Consider the following 16,625-nt stretch of genomic DNA (forward strand, 5'->3'; position numbering starts at 1 on the left):
AACGGAACGGCAGACAACGATCTTGCGCCTCGACGAAGGTTGCCATATCGCAATGCTATCCCGGTTTGACCCACTGGTGGCACCGCCGGGCCAAACAGTTCTATCGGGACCGGTGGTACGACTACGAAGAAGTCGATTCGCGCGGTTGAGGTGTTTTGCTAGGCCCTGCTGTGGCAACGGTTAATTGGAGGTTTACCCTCGGTTTTAGTGCTTTCGTGGTGTGATTCACACTCTCGCGTGTGGATCGATTGAGGTTAGGGGTTTGAGTTTCCAGATATTTGTGCGGGACTTTAGCGAGAATTGGAAGCTGTGAGTGCTGATGAGCTGCCATTGTCAGCGCGGAGAGTTGGCTGTGGATGGAGTGGTTGCTGCTGAAGGTAAATGGATTCAGCGCGTGTGACAACATAAATCTGCTCTAACTGGAACGGCGAGTAATGTGATAGCAAAATAGGATGATATCCGTCGGTTGCACGAATCCAAGAGAATATGGTGCGTGTCTCCATGAAGCCAGACGTCAATCATCCCAACGGGGAGAATTTAGTGAACGGGAATAGCAATATGTTTTTCGGAGCATGAAAAAAAACCTCACTGTGGCTTTAAATATTTAGTGGTGAATTGATCCTCACGCGTTCGGAAACCAACATGAAAATACAACCTTTTCATTGAGCTTTTTGCGCACACGGCGATAGATAAGTAACAAACAACTGTCATTATGGGTGATCAAAACTCGAACGACTACAAAATAAGTTCTCAAAATCAATACTAGCATGATTTGAGAACTATTCGCTATTCGCTATTCGCTATTCGCTATTTGCTATTCGCTATTCGCTATTCGCTATTCGCTATTCGCTATTCGCTATTCGCTATTCGCTATTCGCTATTCGCTATTGTTTTCCCATTTTTATTTTATTCTATTTTTCTTATGCATTTTTTTACTATTTTTTCCAATTCTTATAATTTTTTTTATTGATTCCTATTTTCGAACTTTTCCCATTTTTTCATGTTTTTCCTAATTTACCAATTAGTTTTTTTTTATTTATATTATTTTTTTTCTAATTTTTGTATTCTTAATATTATTCTTACGACCTGTTGCCTGTTGCTGACGCTCCCAATGCCGGATGTTCCGGTACATCGCAGGGTGCCATCAGGAAAAGAAAAATTACTTCTTTTCCATCACTCCCCAGAAAGAATACCGAAACTTCCCAAGTTGGAATGAAGCCTCGAACTGAACGTGCTGAGAATAGGCCGAAGCAAGTACCTCACGGTTTACGTGGTCATGCTACCAACCAGGGGTCCTCAGCACTTCCCGGAACAACAACGAACAAGTCAGTTCCATTTTCGCGGTCGAAGCAACAGCCACTACCTGGCCTGCTTGCGCTTTCAGACCTTGTGGATAACATTTTAAATGCTTCAAATATAAATGATCCTCTTAAAAGCATAGTATTATGTTTGCTTCCGGTTGTGAGAACATTTTTGAAAGAAAAATGTGGCTTTTTAGCAGCGTTCATTTCCCTCGATGCCTAATTCAGCGCAAGAGGTCAAGGATTTGACCACTGTCATACAGTGGAATTGCAGAAGCATCATCCCTAAACTAGACCAATTTAAATTTTTAGTTCACAGTTCTAACTGTGATGTATTTTCTCTCTGTGAAACATGGCTTTGTTCAGCCGACGAGCTGAATTTTCACGATTTCAACATTATTCGCATTATTGGGGATCAAAAAACATCACTCCTTCTATAGAGTCACTATCCCATCGATTACAGGCATTGAAGTTGTCGCTTGCCAGATACAAATCAATGGCAAAGAACTCTGCATTGCTTCGATATATATTCCTCCCAGGACTACGGTAGGCCGCCATCAGTTCTTTGATATTATTGAGGCATTGCCGGAGCCGCGGTTAATCTTAGGTGACTTCAACTCCCATGGAACAGCATGGGGGTCACTCTACGATGACAACCGAGCCACGTTGATTTATGATCTGTGCGACAACTTCAACATGACAGTTTTAAATACTGGGGAAGCAACTAGGATAGCCAACCCTCCTGCACGGGCAAGCATGCTAGACATATTTCTCTGCTCTTCTTCATTATCCCTGGATTGCACATGGAAGGTAATCCAAGATCCCCACGGTAGTGATCCCCTACCAATAATTTTATCGATCGCCAATGAATCAAAATCTAGTGAGTCAGTCGATGTTGCGTATGACCTCACGAAGAATATTGACTGGAGAAAATTTGCGGAATTAATATCTGAAGCAATTATTTCGATTCATGAACTTCCTCCACTCGAAGAGTATAACTTTATATCGAGTTTGATTTACGAAAGCGCACTTCAAGCTCAAAAGAAACGTGTTCCTGCTACCACTTTCCGACGTCGTCCTCCATCACTTTGGTGGGACAAGGAGTGTTCAAAGGTCTACCTTGAAAAATCATCCGCTTTCAAAAAATTCAGGAAAACTGGATTAGTGGAATGGTTTCGAAAGTACCAAGCTCTAGAAGCCAAACTAAAAGGTCTGATTAAAGCAAAAAAGCGTGGATATTGGCGGAAATTCGTCAATGGTTTGTCAAGGGAGACCGCTATGAGTACTCTTTGGAATACGGCTAGGAGAATGCGTGGCTGGAACCATACCAATGAAAGTGAGGAATACTCTGACCGTTGGATTTTCAAATTTGCAAGGAAGGTTTGTCCCGATTCTGTTCCTGCACAAAGCGTCGTACGCGATATTCCGCTCCAATGCGATTATGAGAATTTTTCGATGGTAGAATTCTCAATTGCCCTCCTCTCATGTAACAATTCAGCTCCGGGGTCGGACAAGATTAAATTCAACTTGTTGAAGAATCTTCCCGACTTGGCAAAACAGCGTTTGCTGAACTTGTTTAACAAGTTCTGGAGCTGAATATTGTCCCGCATGACTGGAGACAAGTGAGAGTGATAGCCATACGGAAACCCAACAAGCCGGCTTGCGATCACAACTCGTATAGGCCGATTGCAATGTTATCCTGTATTCGCAAATTGTTAGAGAAAATAATTCTACTTCGTTTGGACAAGTGGGTCGAAACGAACAATTTGCTGTCAAATACGCAGTTTGGCTTCCGCCGAGGTAAAGGGACGAATGATTGTCTCGCGCTGCTATCTTCTGAAATCCAAATCGCATTTGCTCGCAAAGAACAAATGGCTTCCATTTTCCTCGATATCAAAGGGGCATTTGATGCAGTTTCCATGGAAATTCTCTCAGAGAAGCTTCATAATCGTGGACTTTCACCAATTCTGAATAATTTCCTGTACAATTTACTGTCAGAAAAGCACATGAATTTCTCTCATGGCAACTCAAAATCTTCTCGTTACAGTTTTATGGGCCTACCGCAAGGCTCCTGCCTAAGCCCCCTCTTGTACAGTTTTTACGTCAATGATATGGATGATTGTCTAACTAGAGACTGCACGCTGAGACAACTTGCAGACGATGGAGTTATTTCCATCACGGGTACTAATCCCGTCGCTCTGCAAAAGTCGTTGCAAGATACCCTGAACAATCTGTTCACGTGGGCCCTCAAGCTGGGTATCGAATTCTCTACGGAGAAAACTGAAATGGTCGTTTTTTCTAGGAAGCACGAATCCGCTCAATTCCAGCTTCACCTATCCGGCAAAACGATCCAACATTCTATGTTTTTCAAATACCTGGGTGTATATTTTGATTCGAAATGTACCTGGGGGAGACACATTGCGTATTTGAAACAGAAATGCCAGCAAAGAATCAATTTTCTCCAAACAATAACCGGAACATGGTGGGGTGCCCATCCAGGAGACCTCATTCAGTTGTACAAAACAACGATATTGTCAGTGTTAGAATATGGCAGTTTTTGCTTCCGATCAGCTGCCAGGATTCATATTCTCAAGCTTGAGAGGATACAATATCGTTGCTTGCGTATAGCCATGGGGTGTTTGCATTCGACACATACGATGAGTCTCGAAGTTTTGGCAGGAGTACCCCCGCTTCTTCAGATTTCTCATCCGTTGCAAGATCATGAATCCATTGGTGATTGATAACTTCGAAAATCTACTACAACTGACTCCTCAGTCAAGTTTTATGTCTTTATACCATGAGTACCTTACCCACGACGTGCACCCTTCACCAGGCATCTCCAACCAAGTTTGCTTCCCATACTTCTGCAATTCCTCTGTCATTTTTGATCTGTCCATGCGACAAAAAATCCATGGAATCCCAGATCACCTACGCTCCGATTCTATTCCGCCGATATTTTCGGCAGAATATGGGAAAGTTGGATCTGATAAAATGTTCTTTACTGACGGTTCATACATAAACGGGTCCACTGGCTTCGGCATCTTCAATGAAAATTCCAGTGCCTCTTTCAAACTCAAAGATCCTTGTTCCGTGTATGGCGCAGAAATGGGTGCGATATACTATGCTCTAGGGATCATTGAAACACTGCCCATCGACTATTATTTTATTTTTTCAGACAGTCTCAGCTCAATAGAGGCAATCCGCTCAATGAAAGTTGATAAACGCTCATCTTATTTCCTAACAAGAATAAGACATCTATTGAGTGTTTTGGTCGAAAAATTATTCAAGATTACCTTAGCATGGGTTCCCTCTCATTGCTCGATTCCGGGGAATGAGAAAGCGGACTCGCTAGCTAAGGTGGGCGCTTCAGAAGGCACACTTTTTGAAAGGCAAATTGCCTATAATGAATATTTTCACATTCCTCGTCAGGACACAATCGTTAGTTGGCAGCGCATGTGGAGTGAAGATGAGTTCGGTCGTTGGTTACACACGATTATCCCTAAGGTTTCGACGAGTGCTTGGTTTAAGGGATTGAATGTAGGTCGTGATTTCATTCGCGTGATATCTCGGCTCATGTCCAATCACTACAACCTAAACGCGCATCTCTATCGCATTGGGCTCGCAGCAAACAATCTTTGTGATTGTGGCGATGGCTACCACGACATCGAGCATGTTGTCTGGTCGTGTATCCGGTTCCATGCTGCTCGCTCTCAGCTCTCTAGAGCACTGAGAGCAGAAGGCAGACAATCGGATATCCCCGTCCGGGATATCTTAGGTAGCCGTGATCCTGATCTTCTGCTTCATCTATACCTGTTCCTCAGAAACGCCGATGTCAACGTTTAATGATGTTTCCTTCGTTGTGTCCCCGTTTTATATCCCTCCTATCCGATCGATAAACTTTTACTTAGTCGCGGCAATACATACACACACTCTTTACAGATACACGGGCCAAAGGTTGTGCAGTCCACTGATGATTCAACAAGAGCCAAAGGTTGTACCGCTCATGACAACTCTACACGAGCTGATGATTGCGCCGGTTAGTGACCATTATATCCTGGATTCCTCGAGTCGAGAAGACGCACCACGCTAGATATGGGGTACAGACTAGGGGGGCGTTGCTGATTAATGGTCAGCTGCATCCAAATAGGAAGTATCCCGTGTCGGGCACACGTACAGAGCATTGGAGACAGCAACATCCCAATTACGAGAACACTTGTAATACTAACCTCGAGTAATCGGTTACATATTACTAACATAGATAATAAGAAAAACTGTTAAAATATTGAACTCCGTCAGGCTAACGCCATAGGAGCCTTGATAAAAATATATATTTTGGAAAAAAAAATTATTCTTATTCTAATTCTTATTCTTTTCACTTTTACTTTTTTCCTATTGTACCCATCTTTGAATGTTTTTTTTTTGAAAAATTCTTCATGTTATTTCTGTGTTGTCTATGATTTGATATTATTTTTTCACAACCCCATTAATATGGATATCAAATGGAAGGGCTCGACAAGTAGAACACAGTTTTTTTTATGAAAAATGCAAATCCATAATGGCCGCCCCCACAAGATGGTGCCATATATATTTTGGATTTGCATTTTTCATAAACAACTTTGCTCTACTAGTCAATCATTTGATATACAAATTGAAAGGGTTCTGAGAAAATATGTAATTCGCCATTTTGTAGCGGCCGCCATCTTTTTCATCATTTTTCATAAATAACTGTGTTCTATTGATCAAGCTCTTTCTTTCGATGCCCCTATTGATGGGGTTTTGGGAAACCCATATTGATGGGATTTTGAGGAAATATGTCCAGAATCTGCCATTTTGTACAGGCCGCCATCATGGATTTTCAAGAATACGCAGTTTTATAATGACACCAGAGATAAAGATGTAATCCAAGTTTCAGATCAAACGGTCAACAGGAAGGGTGTTAAATTTCTATTATTGTGGTACAGCGCTACAGACAAAATTACAAAGTTAAAAAGTGACAAAGTCACAAACATACAAACGGGTCAAACTAGATAAAACCGTTTAATAAATAAGAGCTAATCATGATTATATTACGTTTACCAGGAGAACTTTGTTTTTTTTTTATGATTCGATTATCCGAAGTGAAAAAAAAATCAATACTCCAGATAATCGAGTCCGACCTGTATTCCCATTTTTTTTTATTTTTCCTACTTTTCTGTTCTCATATTTTTCCGTCTTTTTTTATGGTTTTCTCCATTTTTCAGGCTTTCTTTTTTTCCTATTTTTTCGTTTTATTCCAGTTTTCCTTATTTTCCTTTTTTTTAATTTTTCTTATATTTTTTATTTTTTTCTTAACTCGTTTGGCACCCACACATATCGACCTTCCTTCAGTATTCAGCCATGATTTCAAATGTTTTCAGTTTCACTAGAGTTGATCCCTTATCCACCAGATTTAGTCTCCCTTGTTTGAACCTGAAAAATGATCCAGTGGTAAAATATTATTGAACGAAGAAGAGATAGTGAACAGCTTAAAATAAGACAAGGTCATTGAAGAACATACACTTCCTCCCGTTTCCAGTTTATAAAATACAATTTCTAAACCCGTCATATCTACTGTCACATATTTTGGAATCGCCCAGTTTTCGCCTTCTATCCATTCATATGGCTTCATACTCCAAGACAAAAATCATCCAACATCAAAAGAATGAATACAATGTAAAATTGCTTTTTTCCTCCCGACGTAAAGAATGTTGCAGTTTTATTATTCCGGAGTTGCCGGAATAGCTTTCTACTCCTCAGATTTTTCCCAACCAAGCAAAACCGCATCAACATATCAAAAGTTCCGTCGTTCGGTCCTTGAGCGTGGGTGCCCAACCGTTGGGACAATGTTGACAAATTCGACGAATTAATTATTCAGTCACACATACGCGAAACATCATCAAGTTGTGTGAAAACCGCATTCGCAATGAAACACTGTCGAAATGCTCGCACACTGGAAGACACAATTTTCCTCTCAGTCTGTCGTGGAAAAAAAGCATGTGAATCTGTCTCATTGTTCTTTCTTCTCTTCGCGGAAAATGTTTTGAATAATTCCGGGTGCTTCATGACTTTTCCACTGCCGAGTGCCGGCGGGGAAAAACTCATCCGGAGTCGCAAATATTCATCAAATGAACAAGCTGCGATGATTGATGTTGTGAGAAGAGCGCAATGAAAATAAAAAAGTGGTTTTTATTAGCTGAGTACGGAAGCGGACAGCCTCCTGACAGGAATATAAACGGAGCCCAAAGTGGATCGTAAAGTGTGGGGGTGCGAAATGCCGCGTCAAGCGGCTCTCCAATGGAGCCGCACTAAATTATGTGCCGAGAGATGAGTCGCTCCCCGAATCCAATGAATGTCAAACCAAGTGATTTTTATCTAATTGTTCCGCTGATGTTTTTTTTTAATTCTTCAAATACAATTATGCCTTTCGAAATCATCGAACATGTAACGAAACTAGTCATGTTAGTTGGAATCGACACAAAATGAAACAGAAACTCAAATATTCCCAGCATAGGAGGAAGCCGAACAAGTGCAATATTTCATTATTTTCAAATGCATTGTCGGGATACCGGAAGATGCCTGGGAGCGTGGTGTGGTTGCGCCGCAGGGGGATCTAAAAAAGGATAACTGATTCTGCACATGTTCGTATAATATGACATAAAATTGGCAACAATAGCTGGTTCTACTTGCCTCCACAGGCACAACGGGTATTCCGGTGAAAAAGGATTTACTTGTATAGGTGGAAAAGTGTAATGTATTGTTCCCGGAGGGGACCGGTGATTGGGGTGGATCCTGGCGAAGCAGACTAGAGTATAATTTTAAGGGCAAAATAGCGCAGAACATTCCGGCAAGACGAACTGACCTTTTGGATGAATCAGTTTAATTTTCGGTAGTGATAAATTGTTCCTGAATTCACCTGGAATCGATTTCGGTGCTCCAGAGTAGCAAACAATCTCTCTCGGGATCTTTCGAATTCGATATATAATAATTCCACAACACTCAGACGAGCACTCTGTGAAGAATGATTAACCGTTAAACAACCAAGCTGTGTTTTTTTTACGAAAGCTATTGGTGTAATTTCGATTATTGGTACTTAAGAAACCCTATAGTCCAAGAAGTCAGGCAGCAATCCACACGTACTCCATGAGTCACCATTGCATCCCAAAAAATACCGTTTGGTGCGGTTTATGGTCCGGCGGCGTCATTGGACCGTACTGCTTCCGCGATTATCAAGACCGGCACGTCACTATGAATGGGAATCTTGAATCTCTTGATAACCGAATATTTTTGGCCCGAATCGGTTGATATGGACTCGGACAATATGTGGTTTCAGCAGGACGGCACCGCAAGATGTACTTTCACATGAATTAAGAATTTCATTGATATTCAAAACCGTTTTTGTTTTATTAAAAAAAATGTTTGTAGCGCTCTTATTTAAAAACCTAGAACTGTATACATTACCAACGAACAATTGCGGCCGAGAACATAGTTAAGATTCTACTGAATGTACAGCTTCGTTTCATCGAAATTAATCACGCAACTGTTGTGATTCTGCATTGGATATCATTTAGATCATTCTTCTCTCTATTCAAAATTCTACTAAATTCAAAATTTGATGGCTTATTTTCCCACTCAAGAATGATTGAATGGGTTAAAAAACGACAACTGTGCTGCTCAAAATGCGGCCGATAGTGCCGATGTAATGTGTTACTAATTGATGTTTTCCGTTTACGAGATGATGATGTGTTTAATGCCGTTCAGATCCGATGTCCAAATGATTACCGCGAATTGAAACACTTCCCCAATGAACGGAAGGTTCCCGCATGCACATTCACCCAAGGTTTCCGTTACGAGATCTCGCCTCGGTTAAGGCCACACGCATATGCCAAAAAGTCCCCCCTCCCCCTACTATGCCACAGCCAAGGGCAACAGCAAGATCCATTCGGTTCCGATCCACTGCCAGGCAATCCGAGCTGTGTGTGAGCTTTGCTTGGCTGCCATCCAACGGTAGAGTGCCACTAATAAAGCCCAAAGATTCGGCTGGCTGACTGCTGTTGATACACTGCGTTTCACAACTATAGCACCATTTATGTTTTCTGAGTTTCCAGAGATATGCAAGAAGTCGGTTAAATTGAAGTATACAGTGTAGAATACAATAACTATCTTCATTTGTAGGACTGGCCATTTGAACTTTATTGTTGTGTTCAGGCACGAACAATTAAAAAAACCATCTCCAAAGCTGCGAGTCCAAAAACCAATGTGGAAGCTAATCCTATGGGTTTCACTATTTCAGGAGAACTTCTCTGATAAAAACAAATTCAACTTGAATAGAATTTCTTCATACTGGAAGGATTTTCAACTGATAACTTTGCAGGCGGCAGTTTGATGGTTTGGGGAGAATTTTCTCAAAAAGGCCTGGTTTAGATTAGAGGCGTGCAATCCAGCTCATTATGATGAACAGCTCAGATCATCTAAAAGAGCTGTTCTTTCAATCTGGTGACGACTTTCAATTTGGGCCCCAACTCGATAGTGTGATCTTCAGATTAGAAGACACAGAGCCAGTTTTAAAATGATTAAATTTAAATGAAATTTTTCACACCATGTTATTTAATTACCTGAAACACGTATTCGTGACTCTTAATTAACCATTTGTGTACACATTTTCAACATTTTTTGTGAGAGTTTTCATTATAATACAGCCATTCCATGTCAAACCGATAGAGTAGTACTCAGATTTTCGTAAAAGGTGGTAGTTTCGTTCTTTATCGCAAACTATTAGATCCGCATTTTTTTATTTTTTCGTTAGGGTGCCCATTCTGATTTTAGGGTGATTCGAAATAACGACTTTTTCCCCTTTTTTCCCAAAAATGACTTTTTCCAAAAAAATTATTACTTTTGAACTACTGAACCGATTCAGATGATCGACATATCAAATTAAAGCCTACTAGCTATCTTTTTTTGAAAAAATAACACACTTGCCAATTAATTGGATTATAGTCACATACATCCAGTCTAGTCGCATAGAAATATTGAACGAAAACTTAATACGTGTTATCTTTGAAAAATCATAACTTAAAAACGAAAAATAACACCTCGCTGGTACTCGGATATATTATGTGAAAAAACCTCAGCTTTCAGGAAAAAATATAAAAAATATAGAGCACCCTTGGTCCCGAAACGATGTTAGCTATAAAAAACAAATATAATCAATAATTACGAAAACAAAATCCATTTTTAATCAGAGTGTAATATTTTTTCCGACAATACTAGCTCATTGGCTTTAATTTGATAAGTCGATCATCTGAATCGGTTTAGTAGATGAAAAGTTATATTTTTTTGTAGTGGAAAAATGGGAAAAAATGATGTTTCGGACCATCGGTAATTTTTCAAAGTTGCCTGATGGTTCAAAAAATCATTTTTCCCTTTTTTCCCAAAAAAATATTACTTTTGAACTACTTGTCCAATTCAGATGATCGACATATCAAATTAAAGCCTACTAGCTAGCTTTTTTTTAAAAAAATAACACACTTACCAATTAATTAGATTATAGTCACATACATCCAGTCTAGTCGCATAGAAATATTGAACGAAAACTGAATACGTGGTAACTTTGAAAAATCATAATTCAACAACGAAAAAAAACGCCTCCCTAGTTTCGAGATACATTATGTGAAAAATCCTCAACTTTCCAGAAAAAATATAAAATAATATAGCGCCTTTGGTCCCGAGACCATGAAAACTATAAAAAACAAATACAATCAATAATAACGAAGACATAATTTAAAATTTCTGCAACTGCAGTATTTTCCCAAAAAAGACCAGCCAATTGGCTTTAATTTAATATGTCGAATGCCTGAATTGGTCCAGTAATTCGAAAGTTATGAATTTTTGAAAAAAATAATTTTTGGCAAAAATGCGAGAAAATAGATTCTTCGGACCACCCTAAAATGAGAATGGTCACCCTAACAAAAAAATAAAAAAATACGGGTCTAATAATTTGTGATAAAGAACAAAACTACCACTTTTGACGAAAATCTGAGAACCGCTATATCGTGTTGGCATGGAATGGCTGAATATAAAGTTGTCCTTAAAAAACAATTTTGTTATGAGATTTTTTCAACGCCTGCAAACAAAGTGTTTTCCATTGAAATAGAATACTAATTTAATGCACAGAAGTGAATTTTCATTCATAATTTTAATTTTAAAAACGTGTTCATTCTGCCTGAAAGTCAATTATTATTTTGGCGCCCCTTAAGCTGGTAAACAATTGAGCTTTGCCAACGCCGTCAACGCGAATATAACAGTTGAAAAGATGAGGAACAATTGAAACTGAACTGATGTCATAACACGAAGAGCGAGAGGCGGTCAGTTCATTTGAATCTTACAGCTCACACACTCGCTGCAATTCTACAGCTCTTTTCTCTCCTGCATCATTACCAAAGTGAGCTGAAGAGCTGTATTGTTTTTTTTTGCGAGCCGTTCCGTGTCAACTCACTTCAAAGAGTCGATTCTTCGGAACAGCTCATGAGCGGATGGCTCATCTCTAGTTTAGATAGATTACCATAGACCCGAATTAACAGTAAGAAGTGTAACTAAGTATTTCAGAATCATTTACTGTTATTTTTGCATCAAAAACAATTTGATAATTTCCGAATAGAACTCATTTCTACGATAGTTGATGTTCCCTCTTGGATCTGTTAATAACAAACAAGCCTGATGACGTTATTGTTTTTGATCAAGTATCTACACTGGTGGAAATATATATAACGCCACAATCATTTTTGATGTTAGCTTTTGCATCAGTGTAACTGTCAATTCCGTAGGTTTATTATTGTACGCACACTAGTATACACAGCCAAATAATGGAAACCTTTTGAGCTTTAACTGTGTGTGTGTAAGCAAATAGCACTTGTTTTGTGTATTTTGAGATGGAAATATATATATAACGCCACCATGTCGTTTACATAGTTTAGCTCGTTTACTTACGCTTAACGTTAGTGTAATTCGAAGACTGGGACGAAAACTGGGAGTCAAGTCAATTAAAGGTTGTTAGCAATAATTGAAAAAAGCATAGACACATTTTAAGTAATATATTTTTCCAATTTTCAAGGACCATGCCGAGGGGAACGATTTTAACGGAGAAGGTAATGGTAAAATCGATGTTTTGAAGGAGGAAGGATTTTCTCTCGCGAGATAGCGCGTAGAATTGGAACGAGCAGAGTTGCCGTGACAAACTATATCCGGTTGGGTGCTCAGTACGTCTCAAAGAAGCGTCCCAGGCGACGTCCTCGCTTAACAGATAGGGACAAACGACATATCAAGCGCCTCGCTGTTGAGTCTAAACTTTCATCAGCAAAGATAAAAGCTGAAATGAATATTTCAGTAACCAGTCGTCGTATCCGTCAAGTTCTAAGCTCCGACGCGAACCTTTCGTACAGGAAATCCGTACCTGTACCGCGACTACTTCCTCTGCATAAGAAGGCACGACTGAATTTCGCCGAGAAATTCCAATTCTGGGATGAAGAGTGGTCTAGAGTGGTTTTCAGCGATGAGAAAAAGGTTAATTTGAACGGTCCTGACGGTTCTGCTGACTGTTGGCAATATAAACGGAAGAAAAAATTAACAAGAGAATCTCGCAACTTCGGAGGAGGAACCGTAATGGTTTGGGCAGGCATCAGTGACGCTGGGAAAACTCCAATCTGCTTCATATCAACAAGAATAAATTCCGAGAAGTACTGCGAACTGCTGGAGGAGGTTTTGATTCCTTTTATGGAAGACGTTATGAACGAAAATGCTATTTTTCAGTAAGATAACGCTTGATGTCATGCAGCAAGTAACACCAAAAACTTTCTAAAGGCCCATAACATTCCTGTTCTTGATTGGCCACCGTGTAGTCCGGACTTAAATCCCATTGAGAATGCTTGGGGAATTTTGTCAGCAAATGTATTTGCACAGGGCAAGAAATTTGAAACTGCTGGACATCTGAAAAAAATTATCATCAACGAGTGAGCTAAAATTACTCCGAACACGGTAAAATCCCTCATTCAGTATATGCCAAGGAGGCTGCAAGAGGTTATTGTGAAGAAAGGCGAAGCAACACACTACTAATTACATTTGTTTCGATTTTGGACTGGAAATAAAGTAAATAAATACTTATTTTCAAAGTGGTGTTATATTTATTTCCACCTCAAAATAACGGAATAAACCAGCACTTTATGCATAGCCCTTTAATTCAATTGCTCAACCGGAATCAAATGATAGGTGATCGTCAAAACACTAGGCGTTGGTAATTTTAAGGAAAATGAAGAATGTCTTTTCGATCCGGACTCCGTTAACGCATCATATTCGGATAATTTTACTGCTCGTGACCTTCAGACTCGATTGTTCAACGCTGGGGAGGAAACGCCACTAGGTTAGAATTCCAACCCATTCTTACTCATGAGGTTATAAATGCGATCTACGAGATCAAATCAAATGCGGCTGGTGTAGACGGAATTCTTCCGTTGATCGCTGATCCTGGTTCTTCAATAACATTCTTGCTGATGCAGTGTTTCCATCTCTCTGGAAAAAAGCGAAAGTATTGCCACTTCGCAAGAAAAAGCACATCAACGCAATTAATAATTTGCGTCCTATAAGTCTTCTGTATGGATTATCTAAAACTTTGGAAAAGCTAATCAAGAGACAGATTTGAATACATATCAAAAGATTTAACCTTAATCAGCAGGCTGGTTTCAGAGAAGACCAGAGCGTCAAAACAGCCTTACTTGACGTTTATGAAGACATCGCAGTAGCCGTTGATATCAAGAATAAAGTGATGTTGTTGTTGTTGGACTTCTCAAAAGCATACGATACGATCTCACACACTCGTTTATGCAGCAAGTTGTTAATCGCTAATTCTTTAGCAACACAGCTATATCATTGATTTAATCCTATCTGAGTGAAATAAGTGGTTGTTTGTAATGGAAAGGTTTCCCAATCGGTTGCTGTAACATCCGGTGTTCCGCAAGGCTTCGTGCTTGGACCAGTTATTTTCGTGATGTACATTGTTGATCTTCAGAACGTATTGAGGTATTGTGAAGCCAAAATGTTTGCTGATGATGTTCAGCTTTCTGTATATGTCCTGATGAGTCGCCTGCTGAGTTGATACATCTGATTAATGAGGATCTGACTAGACTTCATCGATGAGCTATGAGAAATAAGTTATTTATAAACCAAAATAAAAGCAAGGCTTCGCTGTTTGGAGTGAACAGGGACGAGTGCATTATACAACCAGATTTGGTAATTGACGATAATAACATCGAGCTCACCAGTGAAGCAGTAAATCTTTGGATAGTGGTTCAAGACAATCTAAAATGGGATAAATCTGTTTCACGTCAATGCGGAAAAATCTACAGCGGATTGAGGACTTTACGAGCAGTCACGGAGGACATGTCTATGCAAACGAAGCTAAAATTGTTTAAATCACTGCTGTTACCGCACTTCATATTTGCAGATGTTATCTACATGAATATGACCATGGGACAATTTTCTAAATATGAAGTTGCTTTGAATGACCGTGTAAGGTATGTTTATAACATAAATCGATGAACATCAGTACGTCATCTTCAAGGAACTCTTCTGGGTTGTCCTTTTCACAACTTTCATGCTTTAAGATCATGTTTGTTCTTGAAAAAGATTCGGAATCGGAGAACACCAAATTATCTTTCTTCCAAGCTTACGCCGCTACGAGGGAGACGCACTATGGGTTTCGTTGTTCCGTTTCATGACACTGTTCTTTATGGAGAATCGTTTTTCGTGAAGAGTGTGGTGTATTATAATTCACTCCCACTTGATTGAAAACGTGATTGTTCGGACGCAATGTTCAAGAAAGGCTGCACTTCATTTTTCCCACAGAGGTTTCAATCTCAAGTAATTTTTGTTGTATAAGTATAATGTTAATGCATATGGTGTTATACGTACATGCTACCGATATGGCAAGAAAAAGACATTAGTCTTAAGTCATGAATTATAAATAAACTAAACTAAACTAAATAGTAGATACAGCTAACAAGCAGTATGAGTGATTTAAAGAGCTTGATCGAGCAGTATCCTCTGCGTAGAACGAGATACACACTAGAACATGGCGCAGCATGGTCATAACCACCCCGAATGGGTTATTTGAACTGATTGAAAACTAAGGATGATCTACGAATTAGAAAGTTATTGTAATTCATGTTAAATTTACGTTAATTTTGTAAAGGGGTGAGAGTATTTCCATCTGGTTCTATAGTTATGAAACACTGAAATTTTGGTTTTGTTAATGTTTCGCGCCTGAACACAACAATAATATTAAAATGGCCAATCTTATAAATGAAGATCGTTGTTGTATTCTACACTACATACTTCAATTCAACCGTTTTCTTACTTATATCTGGAAACTTATAAAAAATGAGTGGTTCTATAGTTGTGAAACCGAGTGTATTAATGTGTATTAATCACCAACGAACTGATGGAGTATCTCAGGCGAAGACATAGGGCGCTTCAAATCGTTGCCAACCGCAGGGCTCTGTTATCAAGTTAAATACACATTTTTGGGTAAATCGATACAGTCATGAAGATGGAAGATTTTCCCATGTGTCCGGCGATTTCATCCTGGGAGCTGAAGCTATCGATCAAATGGTCCACAGACGACCCACATAAAGCGAAGCTAAGAGCATAAATCCTTAATTACCAACCACTGCCCGAACGTTCGTAGAAAATCAAAGCCCTCTCGAGAGAGGTGGAATTACCAATGAAATTGATTAAGACGTACGATGCGTTGTTACTGGTTGATGGTTAGCAAACGGATCGGATGGGGCACAGGACAGGAGGGCGTTATTTGATGTGTGTAACAGATATTGGCATTGGGGCTAAAACATACAGATCTGGCAGCTTGACTAATTTGATTGAGCACTTACGGAGAAAGCTATCAACAAGCCACCCACAGTGGCTCATGCTGAATACTAAAAAAAGTTCCGTATTAAGCTTCCTCATTCCTTCCGTCTTTTTCGCAGATTTCAAATACATACTGAAAAAAACATAAACCCACTCCATCTGCATTTCCCATGTTTCATGCCAATGGAAAATCGAGAAAAAGCAACCGAAGCGCATTGCTCACCCAGGCAGAGTATTGCAAGAGTAGGATATTTTTTCCACTCAACCGGGCGGAAAAGTAAGTCCATTGATGTGCTTTCAATGGGCAACAAACAAGGGCGATGGAAGAATGGAACCTGCTGTGTTGTGTTGGAATTGAACAATTGTTTCCATTGTTGTATGTTTTTCACACTTCTG

General features: G+C 39.6%; 1 protein-coding gene across 4 annotated transcripts in view; it reads left to right on the plus strand.

The window, feature by feature from the left end:
* The window catches only part of LOC129762552 (dopamine receptor 1), a 306,279-nt gene that overhangs the window by 201,433 nt on the left and 88,221 nt on the right, over positions 1-16,625 (plus strand). Inside the window, exon 1 of one of the 4 annotated variants that reach the window (XM_055760962.1) lies at positions 27-377. The exons of the other annotated variants lie outside the window; for them this stretch is intronic. Coding sequence (XP_055616937.1) covers positions 357-377 — 21 coding nt within the window. The 5' untranslated portion in view covers positions 27-356. Of the gene's footprint in view, positions 1-26; positions 378-16,625 lie in introns of those variants that run through there. 4 annotated transcript variants of the gene reach the window in all.

Source organism: Toxorhynchites rutilus, chromosome 1 (assembly GCF_029784135.1).
Source record: "Toxorhynchites rutilus septentrionalis strain SRP chromosome 1, ASM2978413v1, whole genome shotgun sequence".
NCBI classification, from domain to species: Eukaryota; Metazoa; Arthropoda; class Insecta; order Diptera; family Culicidae; genus Toxorhynchites; species Toxorhynchites rutilus.